This window comes from Coenobita brevimanus, chromosome 106 (genome assembly GCF_032717465.1).
Source record: "Coenobita brevimanus isolate Jiangsu-jjx chromosome 106, ASM3271746v2, whole genome shotgun sequence".
NCBI classification, from domain to species: Eukaryota; Metazoa; Arthropoda; class Malacostraca; order Decapoda; family Coenobitidae; genus Coenobita; species Coenobita brevimanus.
The window spans coordinates 5,726,419-5,753,080 of NC_137059.1; the positions used below are offsets into that span (position 1 = coordinate 5,726,419).

At 42.8% G+C, this 26,662-nt stretch overlaps 2 protein-coding genes across 2 annotated transcripts in view; one reads left to right on the forward strand and one right to left on the reverse strand.

Moving 5' to 3' along the window:
* LOC145416416 (immunoglobulin domain-containing protein oig-4-like) overlaps positions 1 to 24,098 on the reverse strand; it is an 89,567-nt gene extending 65,469 nt beyond the window's left edge. The window contains exons 1-2 of the mRNA XM_080285363.1: positions 24,033 to 24,098; positions 158 to 316 (exon numbers count right to left, since the gene is read on the reverse strand). Of these exons, the coding sequence (XP_080141489.1) occupies positions 158 to 316; positions 24,033 to 24,098 (225 nt within the window). The remainder of the gene's footprint in view (positions 1 to 157; positions 317 to 24,032) is intronic.
* Plod (procollagen lysyl hydroxylase) overlaps positions 1 to 26,662 on the forward strand; it is a 403,871-nt gene that overhangs the window by 281,741 nt on the left and 95,468 nt on the right. The gene's annotated exons all lie outside the window — the stretch shown is intronic.

The window sequence follows — 26,662 nt, forward strand, 5'->3', positions numbered from 1 at the left end:
TGTTCAGAAGCAGCAAGAGTAAACAAATAACATATACAATCTTAAGCACAACGAAAGCTAAATAATAATAATAAATAATAATAATAATATATAATAATAATAATAAAAATAAATAATAATAATAAATAATAATAATAAATAATAATAATGTACTCACCCCCGCGTGTATTTTGTTCCTGCTTCCTTCGGTAATCTTGGGTATTCTTCGGTTCTTGTGTATCCTGGGCGGGTGTCCCCAAACAGGCACGTTCATGGCCTTGTGTCCCCAGCCTCCTAGAGTGGTGTAGGAGTACCGGTTTGAACTCACAGACGACACCTACACAGGGGAGAGAGAGAGAAATGTGAGAGGCATAGAAACGAGGTACAATAGGAAGCGACATAAAGATATAGAAAGGAAAAAACACGACACCTACACAGAGAAGAGAGAGAAAAATGTGAGAGGCATAGAAAACAGGCAGAACAGGAAGCGACATAGAAAGATATAGAAAAAAAGAAGTACCAGACCCAGAGTTGTGTAGTTGTACTGGCTTAAACTTACACACGACACCTACACAGAGGAGAGAGAGAGAAACATGTGAGATGCATAGAAATAAGAGATAGAAAGCTATAGAAAAAAAATGCCCGCCCAGAGTAATTTCTTATGTGTGGGTGTATCGGCTTCATCTACACGCGACTCCTACACAGAAGAGAGATAAGATGTTAGTGAGATTAGAGGCCCACATGTCAAGCCTTCTAGTTTAAAGTTACTGATATGCTGAATGAAATGAACTGCAAGATGAACACTGCAGGATGAACACTGCAAGACGAACACTGTAAGACGAACACCACAAGACGAACACTGCAAGGTGACTGCAAGACGAACACTGCAGGATGAACACTGCAAGACGAACACCACAAGACGAACACTGCATGATGAGCACTGCAAGATGGACACTGCAAGAGTAAGAGTCGTATACTTAAATGTGAAATCGAGAAGTGGGATGCGGACTCCAAAATTTTGACGATTTTTTTGAAGTGCAGGACAATGATGATAAGTATTTGGCCTCCCTCTATGGCTGCTAACTGCATTCTGTATGATGGGATGCAGGCTAAACATACCTAATAATCACAGTCGTTCTTTAAATGACCGTAAAAATTTGGGGTATTGCACTCCACCTTGTGATTTAGGTTTAATTATCTATCTTTCTATTGCCAGACGTCTTAATCCCTTCAATGGGTGGCCACAAACAAATCGCCTTCATGTCGGCCTGTCATTATACGGGCCCAAAACTTAAGAAAAGTGGCGATGTAGTGAAAGGTATAATATTTTTGTTTCTCAGTAATACAGCCAAGATTATTATAACTATTTTTTCTTATATTTTTCGTATTTTTCGCTTGGCCCTGTGGAGAGGGTGGAATATGAGAGACTAACTAGGTGAGTGTATATGTGTGAGTGGAGGGGGGGAGAGGGAGAGGAAAGACCAAGGATGAGAAGGAGGGATGGAGTAGAGAGGTATATGAGAGAGGGGGTGTAAGTTGGGGGGATGGAGAGTGAGAGACGAACTAGGAGAGTATGTGAGTGAGGTGGAAGGTGGGGGAGAGACCAAGGATGAGAAGGAGGGATGGAGTAGAGAAGTATATGAAAGAGGGGGGGTGTTAAGTTGGGGGGGAGGGCATCAAAATGACAGGGGACGGGGTGACATGGAGGCGATTTGTTTGTGGTCACCCCTTACGGGATTAAGGCGTCTAGCTATAGATAGATAGATAGATAGATAGATTTTTCGTGTCTGTTATGGTAATGTTTCCTAATAATGTGACTGTAATTATTTTTTTTTCCAGGTAAGGCGAGATTAAGGACGCAGCAGTGGCCAGGTCAGTACAGCAATGGAGTTCTCTTAGTTACGATCCATTCATGTCGTAACTTTGATTTCTTTTTGTATGATGAACGAGTAAAATCCTTCCATGTCATTCGTTCCTAATATTAAAAAAGGAGTCTTAGTTAACGAAAAGAAAAAAAAAATTATAGCATTTTTTTTTAGAAGGGCAGAAATAACAAAAAACAGAAACTAACGATATCTTTTAAATCTATGTTACGACGGAGAAGTGAAGATAAACAAGGAGAGTCCCGTATAAAGATTGCAATGTCTTCGCTCTCACCTGCTGCAGTTGCTCTCCTTGCATCTGTATTCCTTCATATTGCACGTCGTCGCTTTGGAGTTTCAGATAGACAGGTTTTTGCTAGTTTCTTTTTCACGAGCTGCGTTTTGTGTGTGATTTTGTGGAAGTTTTGTGTGTGTGTGTGTGTGTGTGTGTGTGTGTGTGTGTGTGTGTGTGTGTGTGAAAATTTTGTAAACTCCCTCATAATGTCAAGCTGCTTTCGTTGGTGTCGTGTGCTTGAGAGAGAGAGAGAGAGAGAGAGAGAGAGAGAGAGAGAGAGAGAGAGAATTATTATGCTTCTGTTAACGTACACTAATCATATACTGCAACACATCACATCATCTGCAATCGAACCACCATGCTTGTAACAACCTTAATAACTCCCGTTGCTAATCAGTCACACGCATCCTTCATTTCACCTCCGTCATCAACTTCCTCGTCTGTGTGTGTCCTCCCTTTGTCCGCCCTTCCCTTTAGTGCTTCCCCCTCCCTACCTCCCCCCTTCCCCCTCTATTGTGTGCCAGTCTATCTTCATTAGGGCAGCATCTTCACTTCCCTTACCTGCTTGCTCCACACGCACCTGTCTCGCTCATTTCTGTCCCTCATACCCTTCCACATTCACACATTAATTTTCAGGCTGAGAATTTCCCCATATGCATTAGTTTTGCTGCCTCCAGACGATTTTTATTCTGGGTAAGGGAGATTTTGAGACATTGAGGGGTTAGTGACTTCCTCGATCTGTGTTTCCCTCTGCCTATGACCTCCAGAGTTTTAAATGCGTGTGCAGGCATGTCGAAATGAACGGATCTGGAATTTGGCTCACGTCTGTCTTTGCATTTTTCTTTGGGGGGGGGGAACTTTACAGACTTATGGTTCCTTCTCTGCATAAAAAAAAAAAAAATTGACTTCATTAACCTCCACCACCAGTTATTTACCCAGAACTTTAAAAATGGCCGACCCCTCCTTATACACACTCACTCCCGTCTTAACCCCTTTAAAAACAAGGTGCCGAGTTCATTTACTGTCATGTCTTGCAATACAGATTTTTGAAAAGTTATCGTATTGAAGAGACTGCTGGGAATTTTATGTATTTATTAATCCATCTTTCTGTCTATCTCTGTTTATATCTATCTATTTATTTATCTATTTTTTTTTTTTTTTTATTCAGCGTTATGAGGTGTCCCCCAAACTGATTTAACTTGTCACTCGATACAAGAAATTCATTTTAAAAAGATGTATCACTGAAAACATTACCATAGATTTATTTTAAGCCCTTCATTGCCACAAATATCCCATAATCTTAATCAATGTCTCTCAAGGAAAAAAAAAAAAGACAAAAAAAAAAATGAACAATATCGGTGACAGACACATCCAATATGTCTCTTTGGGGGTCGAGGAGGGGGACGTGAGGTTGCTTTCATCACAAACATCACTCTGTACCAACATCATCACAAACATCATCACACTATGCCAACATTATCACAAACATCATGCTATACCAACATCACAAACATCACTATACCAACATCATCACAAACATCATACTATACCAACATCACAAACATCACTCTATACCAACATCATCACAAACATCACACTGTACCAACATCACAAACATCACACTGTACCAACATCATAAACATCACACTATACCAGCATCATCACAAACATCACACTATACCAGCATCATCACAAACATCACACTGTACCAACATCACAAACATCACACTATACCAGCATCATCACAAACATCACACTGTACCAGCATCATAAACATCACACTATACCAGCATCATCACAAACATCACACTATACCAGCATCATCACAAACATCACACTATACCAGCATCATCACAAACATCACACTGTACCAGCATCATAAACATCACACTATACCAGCATCATCACAAACATCACACTATACCAGCATCATCACAAACATCATACAATATCAACATCATCACAAACATCACACTACACCTGCATCATCTCAAACATCACACTTTGCCAACATCATTGCACTTTACCAACATCACAAACATTACACTATACCAACATCACAAACGTCACACTATACCAACATCACAAACATTACACTATACCAACATCACAAACATTACACTATACCAACATCACAAATATTACACTTTACCAACATCACAAACATTACACTATACCAACATCACAAACATTACACTATACCAACATCACAAACATTACACTATACCAACATCACAAACGTCACACTATACCAACATCATCACTAACGTCACTACATCGTAACATAACGTCACATCATGTCATCTGATTGTGACGTAATATATATCATGTCTGTTTACAAATATAGACTCACTTTATCTGCAAGCCTGCCTTTGTTATTATTATTATTATTATTATTATTATTATTTTGTTATTGTTATTGTTGTTTTTGCTACTTCCAGATTATATTTATTATTATTATTATTATTATTATTATTATTATTATTATTTGCTACCTCCAGATAATATTTTTTTCCATTAGAAGAAATTTTCGAACTGAAGGAGTTAGATACAGCCTTCATTAACCCCTTCCTTACGAGTGGCCTTTATGAAGTTGAAATAAATCGCGTAAATTAATAAATAAATAAATAAAATAGATAAACGAAATAAATCATTGGAGTAAAGAGAGTAATATCGTCAGCCATTTTAAGTTATATTTTCACCACATTGGCGTCACCACACTGGCACCACATCACCACAAATAACATCATTTAACAACCACTCTGACAGCTCTCCACCACCACCACATCACCACCGCACTAGTTCTACCACCACCACCACCACCACATTATCATCATCATCATCATCATCATCATCATCATCATCATCATCACAGTAACACCAGTCAAGAATCATATAGACACTGAACTCAAACATCAGTATATAAAAGCTTCATCACATCTAACACCACATCACACCACACCACACCACTCCAAAATCACCGCGCTAACATCACACCACACCGTACCACACCACTTTAGAATCACCACACTAACACCACACCACTCCACTCCAAAATCACCACACTAACATCACACCAGCACCCGAACACCACTCCATGCTGGTGTTAGGGTGGTATTATAGAGTGGTGTGTGGGTGTGTAGGTGAGAGGTCCCAGCAGAGCACTTGTTCCATAGGGCAGTTCTCCTTTACACCTGTGCATAATTAATACTGATATGAGGTACCTGGATTACTGTATTTGTCCTCTCTCTCTCTCTCTCTCTCTCTCTCTCTCTCTCTCTCTCTCTTTCTCTCTTTCTCTCTTTCTCTTCCCCCGACTCCCCATCCCATTTCGCCTCTCCATTCCATCTCAACACTTTCTCCCTTTTCTCCTTCCCCCTCCATCACATCCCCCATCTCCTCTCCTCTTCCCCACTCCATCACAACCCCCTTTCTCCTCACTTCATCCCAACCCCCTCTCCTTTTCCTCCATCCCCCCACTCTATCCTCACCCCTCCTCCTTCCTCCTCCATCCTACCCCTCTTCCCATCTCTAGAGTGCCATGAAACTTCTCCTGTTACCCTGCCTCTCCTTCGTCATTTTACACGCCCTTAAAATAAATGGTAGGTTAGCTGCCCTCTTAGTTTACCTCCCCTGTTAGTTAACCTTACCTCCCCTCTTAGTTTACCTCCCCTCCCCTCTTAGTTAACCTTACCTCCCCTCTTAGTTTACCTCCCCTGTTAGTTTACCTCCCCTCCCCTCTTAGTTAACCTTACCTCCCCTCTTAGTTTACCTCCCCGCTTAGTTTACCTCCCCCCTCTTAGTTTACCTTACCTCCCTTTATATACTCATCCTCTACACCTTACCTTTACCTTCCCCTACCTTTCCATTTTCCTCACCTATCTTTCTTCATTTGCCTCTTCTTCTTTCCTCGTAGGTCCTTCCTTTTTCTATCCTCCTCTTCCCTCCCTCCGCCAATTTTCTCTAAGGCTTCTCTCTCTCTCTTTCTCACTTTCCTGTTTCTTTCTTTCTCACTTCCCATTTCTTCTCGTATTTTTCCCTCGTGCGCGTATTTTTCTTCTTCCGTGTTCCTTATTTCTTTCCTACCCTTTACATTTCATTTCTGATTTCACTTTATTTTTATTTCTTTGATTTTCTTTACGTTCTAGCACCGAAGCAACCAAACATTCTCGCCACCATTGCCACATTTACCACCACTACCACAGCGCACCACAGTCATACACTACCACATCCCACCACAACCGCATCTTACCATCATTACCACATTCAACCACAACCACACACCACTACATCCCACCACAACCACATCTTACCACCATTACCACATCCCACCGCAACCACACACTACTAAATCCCACCACAACCACACACTACCACATCCCACCACTACCACACACTACCACATCCCACCACAACCACACACTACCACATCCCACCACAACCACACACTCTCATCACCATTACCACTACATCCTACCACCGTCGTTACCACCACAACCATAACATCACCACACACTACCACACCATCACCACCACCACCACCAGCACACACTACCACATCCACTGTCATAATCACACACTCTCTTCACTACTATCACTACATCGCACCACCATCGTTACCACCACAGCCACACTACCACACCATCACCACCACCACCACCAGCACACACTACCACATCCACTGTCATAACCACACACTCTCATCACTACTATCACTACATCGCACCACCATCGTTACCACCACAGCCACACTACCACACCATCACCACCACCACCACTAGCACACACTACCACACCATCACCACCACCACCACCAGCACACACTACCACATCCACTGTCATAACCACACACTCTCATCACTACTATCACTACATCGCACCACCATCGTTACCACCACAGCCACACTACCACACCATCACCACCACCAGCACACACTACCACATCCACTGTCATAACCACACACTCTCATCACCACGACCACTACATCGCACCACCATCGTTACCACCACAACCACACCACCATCACCACCACTTCATACCTCACCATCACCACCACACACCACCACCACACACACCACCACACACCACCTCCAGCACACTCCAGCATAATTATTCAAAGCCCGGTCGTAGCGAATTTAGCGGAGATTAATTTAAAAAAAAAGCCGCTGTTCCTATTGGTCTCCTTTAATGCTAACTTAATAACAGCGTTGTAAAGGCGGGGGTTTATGCTAATGATGTATCGGTGTTTATATTTCACGCTGAGCTGGACACACTGTTTTAATTGCATTCTTTCTACGGACGATTTGTGTGTGTGTGTGTGTGTGTGTGTGTGTGTGTGTGTGTGTGTGTGTGTGTGTGTGTGTGTGTGTGTGTGAACGGGAAATTTTGGGGGCAAGCTTCGATGTGTGTGTGTGTGTGTGTGTGTGTACGGGAGATTTTGGGGCGCAAGCGTTGGTGTTACGTGCCTTTAAATTTCATACTTCTTTTACCAGACGATTTTATTCAACGTAGGGTTTTCTTTGATATATTTTTGGATTTACGCAACTTTTTTCGATACTTTTCCTGTCAGACGATTTTTTTCAGCTTAGGGGATTTTTTTTTTTTTGGCATATTTTGATTTATGTGACTTTTTCATCTTATTTTCTCCATCCAGACGATTTTTTCAACGTCGTTTTTCATATACTTTTTACGTGACTTTTCATTGTGTTCTCTACGCTACCAGACGCTTTCATTCAGCATGGGGGGGATTATTTCGGTTTGGACATACTTGAAAATTTCTCTGTATTTATTATTCTGCCAGACGATTTTATATTTGGTAGTGGTAGTAGTAGTAGTAACCCCAGGCCCATCTGAACGTGAACCCAGTGGACAATAGGCTGAAGTTACCCTTTTTGCGTGCTCTTTCGTGGTATTCTCTCTCCTACCAGACGATTTTATTCAGCTTAAGGGAGATAGAACTTCAGAGGTTTGGTATAGCACTCATTAACCCCTTCATGATTAGGGGGCTCTCCGTAGATAAAGGAAAGCGTCTGGTAGGTGCTGAAATAAGTGGAAATGGGCGAGGGAAAGCGTCTGATAGGTGCTGAAATAAGTGGAAAAGGCGAAGGAAAGCGTCTAAGTGCTGAAATAAGTGGAATAGGACCAAGGAAAGCGTCTGATAGGTGCTGAAATAAGTGGAAAAGGGCGAGGGAAAGCGTCTAAGTGCTGAAATAAGTGGAAAACGACGAAATCTTACTGAACTGCTGAATGAAATAGTCTGATAGCTGGTGGAATATAATGGAATGGCGTGATTTGAGTGATTAATCCCCTTCATTTGAGGGAGGCGGTGACTGAATCGGTAGAGAGGCGGCCTGCAGTCCATGGACCCAGGTTCGAATCCCGGCTGGGGCAGGGAAGAGTTTAAGGATTTGAATTTCATAAAAACAGACTTTCCTGATCTACCAGATGACCCGCCGACATGTCATAAAAGTACCCCCGCTAATACCAGTACACCAGTCCTGTATGAGACACCCCTAGCATGTATTCAATATGGACGGTGGGTGTTAGCGCCGAAGTGGTGGCATGTGGAGGTGTAGGAGAACTACTGGGCCTTGGGATAGGCTGCTGCCCCCGAGATATAGGCCATGAAGCCTTTGCCCAGAGTCAGACATAAAAAAAAAATACTAAAGAAAATCGTCTTAAATTATCTTAAATAAAGAGGCGAGGCGTCGTGGCAGTGAGAGGGTTAAGTGCGGCTGACAGGGATTGATAGGATGACGAAGAGAGAATGGGGTAACAATACCGAGAGGATGTACAGTTCTGAGAAGCAATCAGTGTGTGTGTGTGTGTGTGTGTGTGTGAGAGAGAGAGAGGGAGAGAGAGAGAGAGAGAATGAATAAATGATGAGAAGAGGGAGGGGGATGACAGGAAAGGGGGAGACAGCACGAGGGTACAATGATGATATTATGTGACTATGAGAGAGAGAGAGAGAGAGAGAGTGAGTGAGTGAGTGAGTGAGAATGGTACTGGATGATGTGAGAAGTAACACATCACAAACATCATTTACATTCCGAAAGAACACACACACACACACACACACACACACACACACACACACACACACACACACACACACACACACACACACACACACACACACACACACACACACACACACACACACACACACACGCAGTATATTTGGATTTCAGGGAACTTCCTTGTTAAGACTGGGGGGAAAATCATTGCAGTTCCCAAAATAGAACTTGATAAAAGAGAGAGAAATTACACGATTAGTCTGAGAGATAATACAGGCTGTAGTGAGAGAGAGAGAGAGAGAGAGAGAGAGAGAGAGAGAGATGAATAAGTGATGTGGACAAGAGGGAGGGGAACGACAGGAAAGAGGGAGAGACAGAACAAGAGGGTGCAATAATGATAGATTGTGAGAGAGAGAGAGAGAGAGAGAGAGAGAGAGAGAGAGAGAGCACACCAAATAAAAGGAGTGCTGAGACCGTTCATTAACCCCTTCAGTACGAAATCTTTCTTAAAATCATTTGAGGGTGACAGAGAAGGAAGAAAAGATTTATAATTTTATCAGGGTGTCTTCTGTATTTTATCCTTCCTCTCCAAGACGGTTTTAGGAAGTCTAGAAGAAATCTGTGTTAATGGAAGGGTTAATGAAGGCAATAGTAACCCCTCCATGCCCAGGTGTTGTCTATCAAGGTGAATGTAATTGTGTGGAGAGTGTGAAAGTTATCAGAAGAAGATGCTGCCATACTGGATACGTTTAAGCAAAGAATTACAACATTGCATGAATCATTCTCTCTCTCTCTCTCTCTCTCTCTCTCTCTCTCTCTGTATGTGTGTCTGTGTCTGCGTTTATTGAAGGGTAAATAAAATCATCTAGACCCACATAATTAACATAATAGGCTAATAGAGTGAAAATCTATAGGCCTACTGTTCCTAAAATAGACATAGCAATAATACCGGGAAAAATATATGCTTTACTGTGATGGTGGTGATCTGCGGTGACGTGTTCAGTACTATTTATGGTTTCTCGGGTTTCTCTTTGGGGGTGTTTTCAGCGTCCCGTGTTTTCTGGGCAAAGGCAGTGTTTTACCGGGGTCCTGGCCATTTCCTGGTGTAGGGAAGAAAAAGGTCGTTCATCATCATCATCGTCGTCGTCATCATCATCATCATCGTCAATCATCGTTATCATCATCAATCATCGTCATCGTCATCATCATCATCATCATCATCATCATCATCACCACCACCACCACCACCACCACCACCACCACCACCACCACCACCACCACCACCACCACCATCATCATCATCATCATCTGGACCTCCTTTCCCACCTTAGGGCTGGGCGAGGAGCAGCAACGTCCAGACATCCCAAGTTTGCCCGCTCCATTAGGCCACGCTTCCATTCATTCATCATTCAAGTCCCCGGAATCCTGGCTCTATATGACACACCACAAACTTTCACCAGACTTTGTAGCTTCACATAAACGTATCCGATAGAGTCAGTTACAAGCAAGAAAAATATCAATTGCATATTCGATAGCGTTATTTTTCTACTGTCTTGTGTATTGATAACTGCTGGTACCGCATTTTCACCATACATCAGTGTTTATAAGAAGCAAATTTTTACAGACAAATATAATGCTTTAAATTACCTCACACTTGTTAAAGTTTCATCTATCATCACTTTCTGGCAAAAAAAGAAAAAAAAATGATATATTGTAATAAATCTTCACTGACGAGCAGTTGGCTATAATTTATAAGAGTCATGTGCGCTCTCAGCTTGAATATTGCTCACCCTTGTGGAATGGATGTGGAGAGGTTGCATTAAAACAACTAGACAAAATTCAGAACAAAGCTGTTAGAATTATTAACAACCCTGCCATTACAAATAAACTGCCTTCCCTGCAAGTAGAAGGAATGTTGCCTCCCGTGCATTATTTAACAGATTTTTTTTTGGCAAATGCTCAGACGAAGTTGCGTCCTTTGTGCCACCTCTCCATGCCTTCCCACGTGCTGCATGGGCATCTGGCAGCACTCATGACTGGAATATCACTCAGCCATATTGCAGAACTTCTGTGTATCAGAATTCTTTCATTCCCCGAACTTCATCTCTCTGGAACTCGCTTCCCCAGAGTTGTTTTCCTCCAAACTTCAACCCACAGCTGTTGAAGTCTAACTGTTACAGATATTTTATGAATGGACAACGCCATTAATCTGGTGTATGGATTATTTTTTTTTTTTACTCATTTGTTTTTCCTTCCTCTGTTCTCTTATTTAAAAAAAAAAAAAAATGTAAAATTAGCTCTTTACCTTATTCTTAAATTTTTCGTAAATTTGTTGAGACATTTCACAAGTATCAGTTATAGCATTTGCAGTAAAGGAGTATGATCTTGATATGACCTACAACATATGGTTAATTTTTGAAGGAATATAATAATTTAATTTAAGCAGAAATATACGTTGTTAGTTGGGGACAGACATTATCAACCCGACGTTGTATCAGGTGACTCTACACACAGTATCAAGGCAGGTAGTTTTTTGTATCCCAGGAAACCATTTACAATGCTGGGTGGTAGCCATGTACTACGCTGGGTGGTGACCGCATGGACGCCTTGTAGTCTAGTAGGGTAAGACGCTGTAATCGGATGTGACCCATAGGGATTTACTTCGAAGAAATGGTTGGGGTTTATTTCTTACCTAATGCTACTCAGGGAACTTTAGTCACTTGTCGTAAATGCCACAATTGCTTCGCCGAAATGGACAGCGCCTCGTCATCAGAGTGAAGGGGTTAAAGCAAGTGTTTGAAAGGGAAAAAAATAAATATCGTTCCCTCTCATATACGATTTACAGCTCTCGGTATACGATTTACAGCTCTATATACGATTTACAGCTCTCGGTATACGATTTACTGCCCTCAGTATACGATTTACAGCTTTCGGTATACGACTTACAGCCCTGGACGAAAAATTTATGTATACGAGGCAGTGGTGAGAATACGGCGAAAGAAAATGAAAGCGAATGAAAGGCAGTGAAAAAAATCGAGTGTCCTCCTTAAACATTCGCTATATGATGCAACTGAACGAAGAAAAAAGACACACGGAAGGAACTGTGAGCGAAATGGTTGTGAAAACGTGAAAATATTTGCCAGGTAAAGGAGGCGGGAAATGATGATGTGTTGTATAGCTTTTCAGAAATTATCGTACGGGTTTTAAGATACGGGTGAGCGAAATTGAAAGACGCAGGGATGTGATGTGACGAAATGGTGTGGAAGAGAAGCATATCCGTGAAAAGAGACGTTGGTGATCAGACGCAGTTTGGTGAGAGAGAGAGGGAGAGAGAGAGAGAGAGGTAAACTGTAAAGGAAGGAAACAGGAGAGAAAGGGAGAGGGAACAAAGACAAGAGGTGTGTGTGTGTGTGTGTGTGTGTGTGTGTGAGAGAGAGAGAGAGAGAGAGAGAGAGAGAGAGAGAGAGATTATACGGAGACTGGAAGAGAGAGAGGATGAAGGGGGAGGGAAAAGTAGGAGTTTGAAAGAAATGAGAAAATAAAAGAGGAAGATGGGAGAGGATCTGGAAGGGAGAAAGAAGAGAGAGGCATCAGGCTGAAGGGAAAGAGGAGAGGAGGGGGTGGAGGAAAAACTTGGAGAGAAGAGGGAAGAAGAGATGGGAAGGAGGAAGGGAGAAGGGAGAAGAAAAGACAGGAAAGGGAGAATGGAGAAGAGAAAAGGAGAGGGAGGGAAAGGAAGGAGAAAAGAGGAAGAAAATAAAGAAGAAAATAAAGAAAATGAGAGAGGAAGAGGGAGAGGAGAAAGAAGAGATAGAAAGGAGAGAAAGGATGGAAGAAGGAGAGGGAAAGGAAGCATGTAACAAGGAAGAGAAATAAGAGGAGGAGGAGGCGGAAGAGGGCCCGGAAGAAAAGTAATAGGAAGAGAATCACTTGAGAGGAGAGAGGTAAGAAGATAGGAGAGAAATAAGAGGGACGGAAAACAGGAAGTGGGGAGAGGAGGAAAGGAAAAGAGGAAGTAAGAGGAATTGATGGAGAAGAAAGGAGGGAAGTAAAGAGGAGGAAGAAGAGAGGAATGGAAGAGAGGAGGAATATAAATTAGAAAGAGAGAGAGAGAGAGAGAGGTGAAAAGAGGGAGAAAGGGAGGGAAAAAGAAAGAGGAGAGAAATCATTAGTCGGAAGGAAAGGAGGGGGAGAGAAAATGGAACCGGAGATGAGAGTTAGGAGGAGAGAGAGAGAGAGAGAGAGAGAGGAAGGGGACGGGGGAGGGAAAAGTTGGGTGTGAAGAGGCGAGGCAGGAGGGGAGAGGGGGAGGGAAGGTGGGGAGATAAGGAAGAGAAAAAGAATAAGTTATGAGGATAGCTGTAAGATAAGGAGAGAGAGAGGAAGGAGAGGCGTTTGAGAGAATTAAAGATGAAGTAGAAGGAAGAGAGGGCAGAGGAGGAAGGAAAAGAAGAGAGGAAGGAAGAAGACAACGAAAGAAAAGAGGAAGAGGAAGGCAGACAAGAGGAAAACCGAAGAAGAATAAAAAGAATGAGGAGCGATAGAGGAAGGAAGAGGAGGAGGAGGAGGAAAGAGAGAAAGATGAAAAGATGTGGTAACGTTCAGTGATGGAGAGAAGGAGAGAGAGAGAGAGAGAGAGAAAGAGAGAGAGGGCATAGTTGGGGAAGCGTATTATCATTCTTCCCCCGGCCAGACTTTGCTTATCAAGGCTAAATATTTGTTGTACGACACTGTAATCTCATTGGGGAGAGAGAGAGAGAGAGAGAGAGAGAGTTAAGAGGAGAAGAGAAGAGGTGGAGGAAGTAGAAGAGAGGATAGATAAGGGGAAGGGAATGTAGGGGAGGAGGGTGCAAAAGAAGGGGAGAAGGTTGATGCGAGAGGGAGGAGATAAAGAGAGAGGGAGATGGGAAAAGGAAAGGTAGAGAGGGATAGAAATGAGGGGGAGGAGGGAGGCAAGGGAGGAGGGGAGAAGAAGAAGAGAAGAGGAGGAGAGGAAGGAAAAGGAAGCACCAAGATAACAGTGGTATGGAAGAGATATGGAAAAGGAGGTGAAGAGAGGGAGATGGGGAGAAGGAAGGAAGGGAAGAGGACTGGGAAGACGGGGGGTGAAGGAGGGGAGAGGAAGAAGGAGAGAGGGAGGGGTTGAAGAGAGGGAGGTGGAAGCAGAAGAGCAAAGAAGGTGGTAAAGAATATGACGAAGGAAGAAAGGAGAAAGGGGAGAGAAAGTAGAAGAGAAGGGGGGGTTGGAGAGGGAGGAAGTAGAATAGTTGAGATAGTAAAGAAAATGAAATGTGGAAAGGAGGAAAGGCAATGGGAAGGAAGGAACAATTATGAGAGGGAAAGGAATGGAGGGGAAAAAAGGAAAGGAAAAACAGAGGGTAGGAGGGGAAGAGTATGAGTGGAGATGGGAAGGAGGGGAAAAAGGAGAAGGGAGGGGAAGATGGTGGGGTATGTGTGTGGTGGAGGAGGTGAAGTGTTTACAGAGAGGGAGTGGATGAGGTTGACAGAATGGGAAGAGGGCAGAGGTGAAGGCTGAACAGGGGAAAGGAAATTGAGGGAAAGTTGGCCCAAATTTAGACACATAAAAGAATTTGTTATATTTTTCTAACTAGAGGATTAGAAAGCTGGATTATTTTGCACTAACTTGAGGATCAGAAGTTTGGATCCTAAGAAATTATATCTTATTTTAAGGGGTTCAAAAGATTGGTTCCTGTTACTGTCAGAAGTCATCATAGAACGCCATATTTAAGGTCTGGAGGGAGGCGTAGACGAGAGCGGGAAGCTGCCTAAGATTTTCAACATCGAGTGGAATTAGAGAGAGAGAGAGAGAGAGGAAGGGAGGGAGGGAAAGAGAGCGTGGGTGCGTTTCCATTCTGTTTATTATTTATAGTCGAAACTGTCCTTGTCTGGCGCTGCATATTTGATAGTGCTTCTGTGTTCCTACATTATTTTCCAAGAACTGGGTCAACTGTTATTGTATTTCCTCTTTGTTATCCTTCCTTCTTTCTTCTTCCTTCCTCTCTCCTCCCTCAGTTCCTCCTCCTTCCCTCTTCTGTGTTCCTCCTCTCCTTCCTATCTCGTCTTCCATCACCCCGTTTCTTCCCTCCCCTCCTTCCTCACCCCTTCTCTCCCCTCCTTCACCCCTCATCTCCTCTCAGTCGTCCCCCTTTCCCTCCCCACCCCCCGTTCTCTCCTCCCAACCATCCTCACTCATCATCCTTATCAACTCTCTCTCTCTCTCTCTCTCTCACACACACACACACACACACACACACACACACACACACACACACACACACACACACACACACACACACACACACACACACACACACACACACACACACACACTCCATCTCACCCTCACCAGCACAGAGGAAGACAGTGTACAATGACTCCCCTGTGTGACCTTGACCTTTGACCTCTTCGCCGCTATGTCATGTAGGATCGAACCTGGGCTGTTGACCTGTCCCCTGTTGCTGTTAGGCTGTTTACATTTGGCTTCGAAACAGCAGTGGAGTGGTTTTTGTTATTATTATTTTTTGTAATGCAGTTATTTTTGTCTGGATTTTATATTTATCTGTCTGTATGTGTGTCTGTCTTACGTATCTGCCTTCCTCCCTTCCTTCCTTCCTTCATTCCATTATACCTACCTACCCATCTGCCTACCTACCTGCCTACCTTTATTTCATTCCCTTCTTCCTACCTTTATTCCTGCTTTTGTTGCATATTTACTTTCTTCCTTTCTCCCTTTTTGCTTTCCATTCTATATTCCTTCCTGTCTGTTCCTCATTCCTTATTTCCATCCATCCATCCATCCATCCTACCTCCTTTCCTTCTTTCCTTCCTTCCTTCCTTCCTTCCTTCCTTCCATCCAAGGTCTAGAAAACCCTACTCCAGCTTGACCCTACTTCCATCCTTCCTTTCTTCCTTCCGCGTACATTGTGACTCCTGTGACGACCTAACCTGACCTACCCCCCAGCTGTGTTCCTGACCTCACTTGACCTACCCTGACCTACTCTCCAGCTGTGTTCCTGACCTCACGTGACCTACCCTGACCTACTCCCCAGCTGTGTTCCTGACCTCACGTGACCAACCCTGGCCTACTCCACAGCTGTGTTCCTGACCTCACTTGACCTACCCTGACCTACTCCCCAGCTGTGTTCCTGACCTCACGTGACCTACCCTGACCTACTCCCCAGCTGTGTTCCTGACCTCACGTGACCTACCCTGACCTACTCCCCAGCTGTGTTCCTGACCTCACGTGACCTACCCTGACCTACTCCCCAGCTCTGTTCCTGACCTCACGTGACCTACCCTGACCTCCCTTCTATACCTCTTTCATCAACCCTTTGAATCCCATGCTCTTTTATTATTATTATTATTATTGTTATTATTATTATTATTATTGTTATTATTATTATTATTATTATTATTATTATTATTATTATTATTATTATTATTACTACTACTACTACTACTACTACTACTACTACTACTACTGCTACTACTACAATTATTACGGTATTATTATTATTATTATTATTATTGCTGCCACGAGACGATTTTATTCAGCTTGGAACACGCTAATAAAGGTGTTCATAAAGCAAGTATCTAACCTCTCCCGTTTAACCAGTCCCTCCTAAGCTGAGTAAAGCCAAGGCAGAAAGGACGTGAGTAAAGTGAACTGCATATACAGTAAGGAGGTGGATTGATTGCTTTACTGGCTTGTAGGGTTGATTAGGTGGATCTCTCTCTCTCTCTCTCTCTCTCTCTCTCTCTCTCTCTCTCTCTCTCTCTCTCTCTCTCTCTCTCTCGTCTACTTTTTTTTTCTTTTTTTTTAATGTGTCCGACTTTGGGCATAGGCTTCACAGCCTGCTTTCAAGGCCCAGTAGTCCTCCTTCATCCTATACACCTCTACATGTCACCACTTCGGCGCTAACACCCACCGACCATACTGAATACATGCTAGGGCTGTCTTATACAGGACTGGTGTATTGGTATTAGCGGGGGTATTTTTAAGACATGTCGGCGGGTCTTCTGGTAGATCAGTAAAGCCTGTTGTCGTTAAATTCAAATCCTTAAACTGTTCCCTGCCCCAGCAAGGATTTGAACCTGGGTCCGGTAGGACTGCAGGCCACCTCTCTACCGACTGAGCTACTTCCTTGTTCTATCTGTCTACGTGCTCTCCTCCCTTCCCTAACTTTCATATCACTTTATCATTATTTCTTCCTTCCTTGCCTCTCTTTCTCCTTCCTTTTCTTTTCTCTTTTTTCTTCAAGTTTATTTGCCTCTTAGTCTGCCTTCCTTCCTTCATCCTGCCTACATACATACATACATACGTTCACATACACATACATACATACATACCTTCATGGTCACCTGTTAATCAACCCACTAACCTACCCACCAACTAATACTAACCTACCCATCCTTACCTACCTACCCACCTACCTACCTACCTACTTTCCTTCCCACCAACTACCTACCTACCTACCTACTTTCCTTCCCACCAACTACCTACCTACCTACCTACTTTCCTTCCCACCAACTACCTACCTACTTTCCTTCCCACCAACTACCTACCTACCTACCTACCTACCATCCTACCTACTTACCTTCCCACCAACCTCCCTTCCCACCTACCGCCCTACCTACCTCCCTGCCTACTTCCACCCTTCATTGCCTACTTGCCAGCCAGCCTTCCCCGGGCCTGATCAGCCGACTCAATCACTCGCGTCTGATTGATCTCTAATGAGTTGTTAATTGAGTGTGCGTGTGTGTGTGTGTGTGTGTGTGAGAGAGAGAGAGAGAGAGAGAGAGAGAGGGAGGGAATATGGCAGGAAGGAAAGGCAAGGAGAACACAGTATAGGCAGAAAGAGAGAGAGAGAAAGAGAGCAGTATTTTTTTTTTTTTTCATAACAGAACAAAGGAAGGAAAAACAAATGAATAAAAAAAAAAATCCATGCACCAGATTACTGGTGTCCTGTGTTCATAAAATATCTGTAACAGTTAGACTTGAACAGCTGTGGTTGAAGTCTGGAGGGAAACAACTCTGGGGAAGCGAGTTCCAGAGAGATGCAGTTCGGGGAATGAAATTCTGATAGGCAGATTGCTTGCCGTAAATTTCTCAACAGTATAAACAACGAGCGATAACAACTGACATTTTCCTCTTTTCCTTTGTGGGTTTCTTCTTTGTTAATGTAAGTCTCTTTTGTCGTCTGCGATACTTAACTCAGAAATGAACCTGGGGCCACAACAACAACAGCAGCAGCAAATTATAGACTGCTAGGAGGTGTGTGTCCTTCTCAGAATCTTTTGGTGTTATCCTAAATATACCGGTATAGCATTTCTTAGGTATGCCAGTGACAGAGAAAGTGTTACACGGGATAGATTATGAAACTTGACTGCTAGCATTTCTCCCGTTTGTACAAAATCTTTCTAAGGCTCCAACATGCTTGCATGCGTTGGCGTTGGTCGGCCTTGGTGTTGGTTTAATTAATATACACGAGTGCACCAACTGAAGAGAGTTAACCCCTGCTGTCTAATGACATATTTTTCCCACTCCACAGAGTGACGAGGCACACTATTCCCCTAGGGAGGAGGAGGAGGAGGAAGTGGTTCTCAGAGAACTCGTTTTATATCAACCAATGGCGTCCTGGAACGCTTAGGCAGGTTTAGGTACGATGGGAACCCCAAAGGAAACCTCCCACGAAGAGGTGCTTTTATTACTTAAGGTCACGAAATTTTGCACAGTGGTACACCTTCACCCTGACTTAATTTTAGGGAGAGTGGGACACCCGAAGACCGCCCGTCCTCATGGGAAGGCGGCCCCCGTGAATTCCTGCTATGGGCTGGAGCTGCACAGTTTTGCCGTGCTTTTTTACTTAATGATTGCTGGCAGCCGACGATTTTATTTAATTTAGGAGAAACCTTTGTAATGAGAGAAGTAAACAGCCTTCCTTATCCTCTTCACCTAGTGGTCTTTCGTAAGTTGAATAAAATGATTTGCAGATAGCAGAAATACAGGGAGTAAGGGATTAACGAGGCATAGCGTAGATACCTCCACGGTTGCCATCCCTTGTTTACATAGGCGACAGGGTTGTGATGGTAATGATGTTATGGCGGAATAATCAAAATCTGTTATTCCTACATTGGGCTCGTATAATAACAAACTGTGTCTTGATTTCACAGCGTCCTGAATTGTTCAGTTGGAAGAATTACACATAGGAAATCAAAGTGTGTTCATTGAGAAGGTACAATTTGCGACTTAACCTGGACTCTCAATACTTTATCTCTCTTCATTCATCCCATCATTATTCCCTCTGTTTTTTCCCACACAAGGATAAGGTGACGACATTTCGGTAAACAAAATCAATATGTGAGTGTATTTTTCCATCAAACAGATAATTCGTGTATTGGCATTCGTGAGGAAGCGTGTGGTGTGGGAGTGTGTAGTGAAAATTAGACACCAGACAGATGAGGATGTTCGTGTGTTGTGTTGATGTGATTTGGCCATGTGGAGGGGAGGGAGGCTGAGACTGACAAAGAGTGAATATGTGAGTGTGGTGGATTAGGAGAGGGAGACCGAGGTTGAGGTTGAGGTTGAGGGATGGAGTGAGTGGTGTGAAGTACATGGAGGGCAGCGTGGTGACGGAGGACAGGGCAGTGTGTGTGTGTGTGTGTGTGTGTGTGTGTGTGTGTGTGTGTGTGTGTGTGTGTGTGTGTGTGTGTGGTTTGGCAACACAACAACATTAACAGTAACAGGCGGATGTTCCCTAAGACTTCATACATACATGCACACACATATACGTACATACATACGTACATACATACGACATACATACATATATTCATACACACATACATACATTGACACATACATTCATACAAACTCAGCGTCAGTAGTATAGATGGTGAGTTGGCTAATAGTGTATATCGTAGCAATGTCGCAGTGTGAGTTGGAATAGGGCAGCCTAATGTCAGAAAACAGAATGACGTGAAGGCGACTTATTAGTGGTCACCCCCTCCAGGATTAATTGGTCTTGCTGTAGATAGGTAGATAGATGGATAGATAGGTAGGAAAATAGAAAAATAAATATATACTCCTCGAGTATAAAATTCATTGCCCATTCTCTAACTTTACCTAAAATTGTTATCTTTACTTCTTTAATATGGAGTTGTAACAAATAGAGTAACACTATGATGCTAGTCACGAAGAAGTGCTGTGGCAAGGATGTACCAATAAACTGAGCTTTGTGAGCGCGTGACTAGCGAGAGAGCGCCATGTTATCGCAATTTACCTCTGATATGCCAGAGCTCATGCCAAAAAAAAAAACGTTGTTACAAGGGAAAATCTTTTGATTTCGTAATTAAGGCGTTCATCGATTAGAGCCGAACATTCCCTTGGAAAACTCGAGATGCCACGGGTTTCCTGCGCCTTTGTGGGTGAGTTTTTTGTTGGTAACAGAATTTATTGAATGGATGCATCACATGCAGAAAGAATTTCAACTCTGTTTCACACAGAAGTAAGGTTATTAGCTTCTGCCTAGCTTGACGGTCGGGCCAAGCCGGGTCGACCGTAACTGAGAGTAAACGTGGCTTGTTCGCTTCGCTCGCTCTCTCTTAATATCCATAGAATTGTCTCTAGCACTAAGCTGTGTGAAATGAAACTGTAAGAAGACTAAAACCTAGGCCAAGTAAAGGAGGAGAAAGTATACCAAACGATTTTCTTTCTCAGTTGAGTATACCAGGTCTGTTACTATGTCCGTGTTGACTCGGCAGTATATCAAGACCCGTGATTCAAGTCAGACTCATTATCTCGAACAAACACACAAAAGAGACGCCAAATTAAGACTCGCGGATTTGAATCAGCCGAGTGTGTTCGGATCCTTGGCTTGGCTTCGACTTCGGCTTAGGATTTGGGCAGTAATGAGGTGAAGGCTTTATTATTATTATTATTATTATTATTATTATTTATCATCATCATCATCATACAAAGTGTTACAGAGTCATGGGAGTACAAGCACTATAAATTACAGTTACATAACCCCAACCCATAAAAGAGGAAGAAAGGAAGTAAAGAAAAAAAATAAAGAAAATGTAGATATATAAATTAAAATATAAAAGTTGAGGCTGTAAACGCTCACAGAAAATGGGAGTCGATAGAGAATAATATTACAGATTTGCCCAACGTAATATAAGTGAGGTTGAAACAGGATTACTCTTGATGATGAAGGGCAGTTTAGAATAGTATCCCATCCTAGAGAGAGAGAGAGAGAGAGAGAGAGAGTATTCCCGGTCGTTAAATGCGCCATAAATAGGTTACGAAATACTGACGACATTATGTAAAGGTAATTATTGCTTTCACCTGCCCTGGCTCAGAGGAGAGAGAGAGAGAGAGAGAGAGAGAGAGAGAGAGAGAGAGAGAGAGAGAGGCTGGGAGGAGTGAGTGAGGAGGGATATTTGGAAGGGGGAGGGGGAGAAGGGGAGAAGTTAAAGTGGGAGAGGAAGGGTGTTTGGATAGAGGCATTTTAGAAGGTTTGGGGAGTTGGTGCGAGGGGGAAAGGAAGGGTTGGGGAGGTGGGGAAGGAGAAGGGAAGTGATAGGGAGAGAGGGGGTAGAGAGGAGGGAGAGGAAGAGTCGGGGAGAGTGCTTGGGGAGGAGGGGGGGGAGGTGAGAAAGCGAGGGGTTGGGGAGAGTAGGTGAGAAGGGATAGGGGAGGGATATGGGGAGAGGAACGAGAGGGGTTGAGGAGTGTCAGTTTTGGGGAGGGGGGGGGAGAAGGGAAGGAATTGTGGTGGAGAGAGAGAGAGAGAGAGAGAGAGAGAGAGAGAGAGAGAAAGCATCAAAACTGAGCAGCCTGAGCAATATTTAACGTGATCGACCAATCTCTCTCTCTCTCTCTCTCTCTCTCACACACACACACACACACACACACACACACACACACACACACCTCGAGTGAAATGACGCACAGGACTGACAACTCTGCGTAGATGTCAGTGTTGTGATTTTGAAATGTGGAGTGTACATTACGAAGAGTTTAGTGAATAAGTTTGTGCGTAGTGTTTTGTATGTAAGTTTGAAATGCAGCGTGTAAATAGCACTGAGTTGACCTTAATGTGCAGTAGTAGTAGTAGTAGTAGTGAACCCATTGGACCGCAAGCTCGAATTCCCTTTCTCTTGCAGTCCACCGTCTTCTTTTGGGGGATAGGGAGGGAACTGAGGATCGTTTGTATGACCAGGCAGGAGAGTCACCCAGTCATATCAGTGCCACCACGTGAAGGCGTCCCTTTCCAGCACTCATAGCGAGAATAAAGCAATAAAGGAGCTAACGTTACATTGCTATACTTTGTTTACGCTAACTTGGCTTAAAATTCCTATCTGTTCGTTTTGAATGCTGAGTTTTAGCAATGGATTAACACTAGAATAGGGTGCTAGTCACGAAGAAGTGCTACGGAAAGGATGTGGAGCCGTAGTATTGCCTTTTTTTTGCCACGGCACTGTGTGAAATAAGCTGCAAAAGGACGAAAATCTGTGCCAAGTTAAAGTGAACAGAGTATATGTATAAGGCGGATATGACAGTTTTCCCCAGTGTACAGGAGACAATGCTATGGTTCTACATCCTTTCCATGGCACTTCTTCTTGACTAGCATCATATTCTGGCGTTACTCTTTACAGCAATCCTCTTGACTAGCATCATATTCTAGTGCTAATCTTTCATGTAGCACAGTGGCAGGAGACAGTGCTATGGTTCTACGTCCTTTCCATAGCACTTCTTCGTGACTAGCATCATATCCTAGTGCTAATCTTTCATGTAGCACAGTGGCAGGAGACAGTGCTATTGTTCTACATACGTTCCATAGCACTTCTTCGTGACTGGCATCATATTCTGGTGCTAATTTTTCATGTAGCACAGTGGTAGAAGACAGTGCTATGGTTCTACATCTTGTCCATAGCACTTCTTCGTGACTAGCATCATATTCTAATGTTACTCTTTCACGTAACTTAGTGGCGGAAAGGCAATGCTGTGGCTGTAGGAGTGAATCCTTTCCTTAGCGCTTTTTCGTGACTAGCATCATATTCTTGTGTTAATCTATTGTTACAACACAGCACTGAGAGAGAGAGAGAGAGAGAGAGAGAGAGAGAGAGAGAGAGAGAGAGAGAGTGACAGAGAGACAGACAGACAGACAGACAGACAGATAGACAGATAGGGAGGGAGCAGTTTAAGACCCAGTTAGAAGAAGAATACAACAGATGATGAAGTTTAGGAAAGCTCCCTAGTCACGAAGAAGTGGAGACAGGCTAGATCAAACTCCAGTGTGTATATGGTTTGGGGAGAGCGAGAAGTGTAAATGTGCGTCATGGTACTGAAGGGGTTAGGTATACAAGGTGAATCTATAAATAACATTCCTCTTCCACTCCTCCTGGCGATTCTTGTGTGTTATGGAGACGACCCAGCGATATCAGTGTCTATCCTGCCTTATTTATTCATTTCTTAGACCCACTGCCACTCCCACGCCCACACCAGCAGACTGATCCAACCCCACAACACATCATTAGTATGTTTTAGCATGTATGTCTGTAAAGCGGATGTGTTACACTTAATTTAATCTAACTTGATCTAAATTCTTCGTCTCCCTACCTTGAGTACTGAGTTATTGACAGTAGAATATGATGCTAGTCACGAAAAAGTGTTATGGGAAGGGTACATGGCTATAGTACTGTTACGACTAAGCTATGTGACGTATACGCAAAAGGACGAAAATCTGGGCCAGCTTAAGGTGAAAAAATTATAGATTCGCCCAGTTTACAGTCCTAGTTGTAAGAGGGAAAGTTTGGATATCCTGAAACTGGCTTTATATGCTTCTTCTTACCCTGACGACGGCGATGAGGGCGATCAGGAGAGCCAGGAGGTAGAGGGCCGTTGTTGTGGTGGCCATGGTGGGCAGGGCAGGCTAGGTCAGGGTAGGTCAGGGCAGTAAACACACGCACACAGACACACACACCGTTGCCTACACACTAAGTCCTTTTCTGTGCCCGATAAGCAGTTATTGCTATATTATCTTCGTTACATCCACTGCTCAATGCCTTATCTTCACCAGGGTAGCGGTTCTTGCTATATTTACTTCGTCACACACATTGCTCACGGTCTTTTATGTGTCAGGTTAGCGATTTTTGCGATATTATCTTCGTCACACACGCATATTAGCACCTTTTCTTTGCCCAGGTAGCTGTTTTTGCTATGTTATCTTTATCACATGCACTTCAGCGCTTTTTTGTGGTTGCTGTGCGTATTTGCTATGTTACCTTTCCACACACACCACTATTTAGCACCTTTTGAGTGGCTAGTTAGCGATTTTTGCTAGGTTATCTTATTCCCAGCTTGATTTTCGCTAGTTTCTCTTTTGGCTTATTATTAATTTTTTTTTTTATTAACGTGATTTATTAGAAAGTGATTCAAAAGGACCAATAAATCTGTTGTTGTTGTCTTTTTTCTTTATTTCTCTGTAGTTGCTTTTTTCTGTAATTCAGATTATATTTATTTTCTTATAATTACCCCATATTCTTTCTTATTCTTGGATCAGTTTTATCTTTCTTATTTTTCGATCACTTTATTTTCTTTTTTTGATTTGTTTCACTTATTTTTTGCTTGTTTTGTAAATTTTCGTATTCTGTGCTCAAATTATTCTTATTTTCTTACATTGAACATATTTTTAGTTTCGTAATTTTGGCATTGTTTAGGAACCGTATTAACACCTCTTCCTTACCGACTTATTTCCGATTCTGCTCCGTTACTATAATTTTGTGTGTCACTCATGCAGTCTGCCGATATTGAAAAGACATAAGAAGCAAATCAGGGGATATTAATGAGTAGTTTGTATAATAAATCGCTAAGGAAGAGGTGTTAGGGAGCCTCCTTGCCCCACGAGAACACGGGCTGTCTCGAGGGAAAGTTTATTGAGGTGCCAGATGCTTAATGTTTATATACAAGATTGCCACACACCTCTATAATTCTGTCTATATTTTGTGTATTATCTCTTGTGTTTTTTCTCTCATATACGTGTTGTGTTTTGTCATTGGTCTGTGTTGTCTTGTGTTTTAGTCTCGTGTTCTGTGTTTTATCGTGTGTTTTATTCCTATATTGTATTGCTTATTGTTTTGTCTTCTGTTATTTCATGTGTTTTTTTTCCTGTATTCTGTTATTTCATGTGTTTTATTCCTGTATTCTGTGTTATTTCTTGTGTTTTATTCCTGTATTCTGTGTTATTTCTTGTGTTTTATTCCTGTATTCTGTGTTATTTCTTGTGTTTTATTCCCGTATTCTCTGTTATTTCTTGTGTTTTATTCCTGTATTCTGTTATTGTGTTTTATTCCTATATTCTGTGTTATTTCTTGTGTTTTATTCTTATGTCTTATGTTTTATCTTGTGTTTTGTCCCTATATTGTGTGTTTTATCTTGTGTTTTGTTCCTATGTTCTGTTTTCTTGTGTTTTATTCCTATTCTGTGTTACTTATTGTTTTATTTCTATATTCTGTTACTTCTTGTGTTTTATCCCTGTATTCTGTGCTACTTGTGTTTTATTCCAGTATTCTGTATTACCTCCTGTGTTTTATTCCTGGCTGGTGTATTGTCCTTGAGTTGTATTTTCCTGGCTGGTGTATTGTCCTTGAGTTGTATTTTCCTGGCTGGTGTATTGTCCTTGGAGTGTATTTTCCTGGCTGGTGTATTATCCTTGAGTTGTATTTTCCTGGCTGGTGTATTGTCCTTGAGTTGTATTTTCCTGGCTGGTGTATTGTCCTTGGAGTGTATTTTCCTGGCTGGTGTATTGTCCTTGAGTTGTATTTTCCTGGCTGGTGTATTATCCCATAGTGTATTTTCCTGGCTGGTGTATTGTCCTTGAGTTGTATTTTCCTGGCTGGTGTATTGTCCTTGAGTTGTATTTTCCTGGCTGGTGTATTGTCCTTGCAGTGTATATTCCTGGCTGGTGTATTGTCCTTGAAGTGTATTTTCCTGGCTGGTGTATTGTCCTTGCAGTGTATTTTCCTGGCTGGTGTATTGTCCTTGGAGTGTATTTTCCTGGCTGGTATATTGCCCTTGAGTTGTATTTTCCTGGCTGGTGTATTGTCCTTGCAGTGTATTTTCCTGTCGTGCCGGTCAATTAGCCATGCAGAGTATTGTTCACGTTCAAGCCAGCTATTGTGAGAGTTCCTTGAAGCCCAGGTGAAGTGTTGTCAGGGGTGTTCAGGTGTTGTCAGAGGGTTGTTAGAGGTGTTGAGGTGTTGTCAGAAGTGATGCTGTGTTGTCAGAGGAGTTGAGGCGTTGTTAAAGGTGATGAGGTGTTGTCAGAGGATTGTTAGGGGTGATGGAGTGTTGTAAAGGTGTTGAGGTGGTGTCAGAAGTGTTCAGGTGTTGTCAGGGTTGTGAGAGGTGTTGAGGTGTTGTCAGAGGTGTTGAGGTGTTGTCAGAAGTGATGCTGTGTTGTCAGAAGTGATGCTGTGTTGT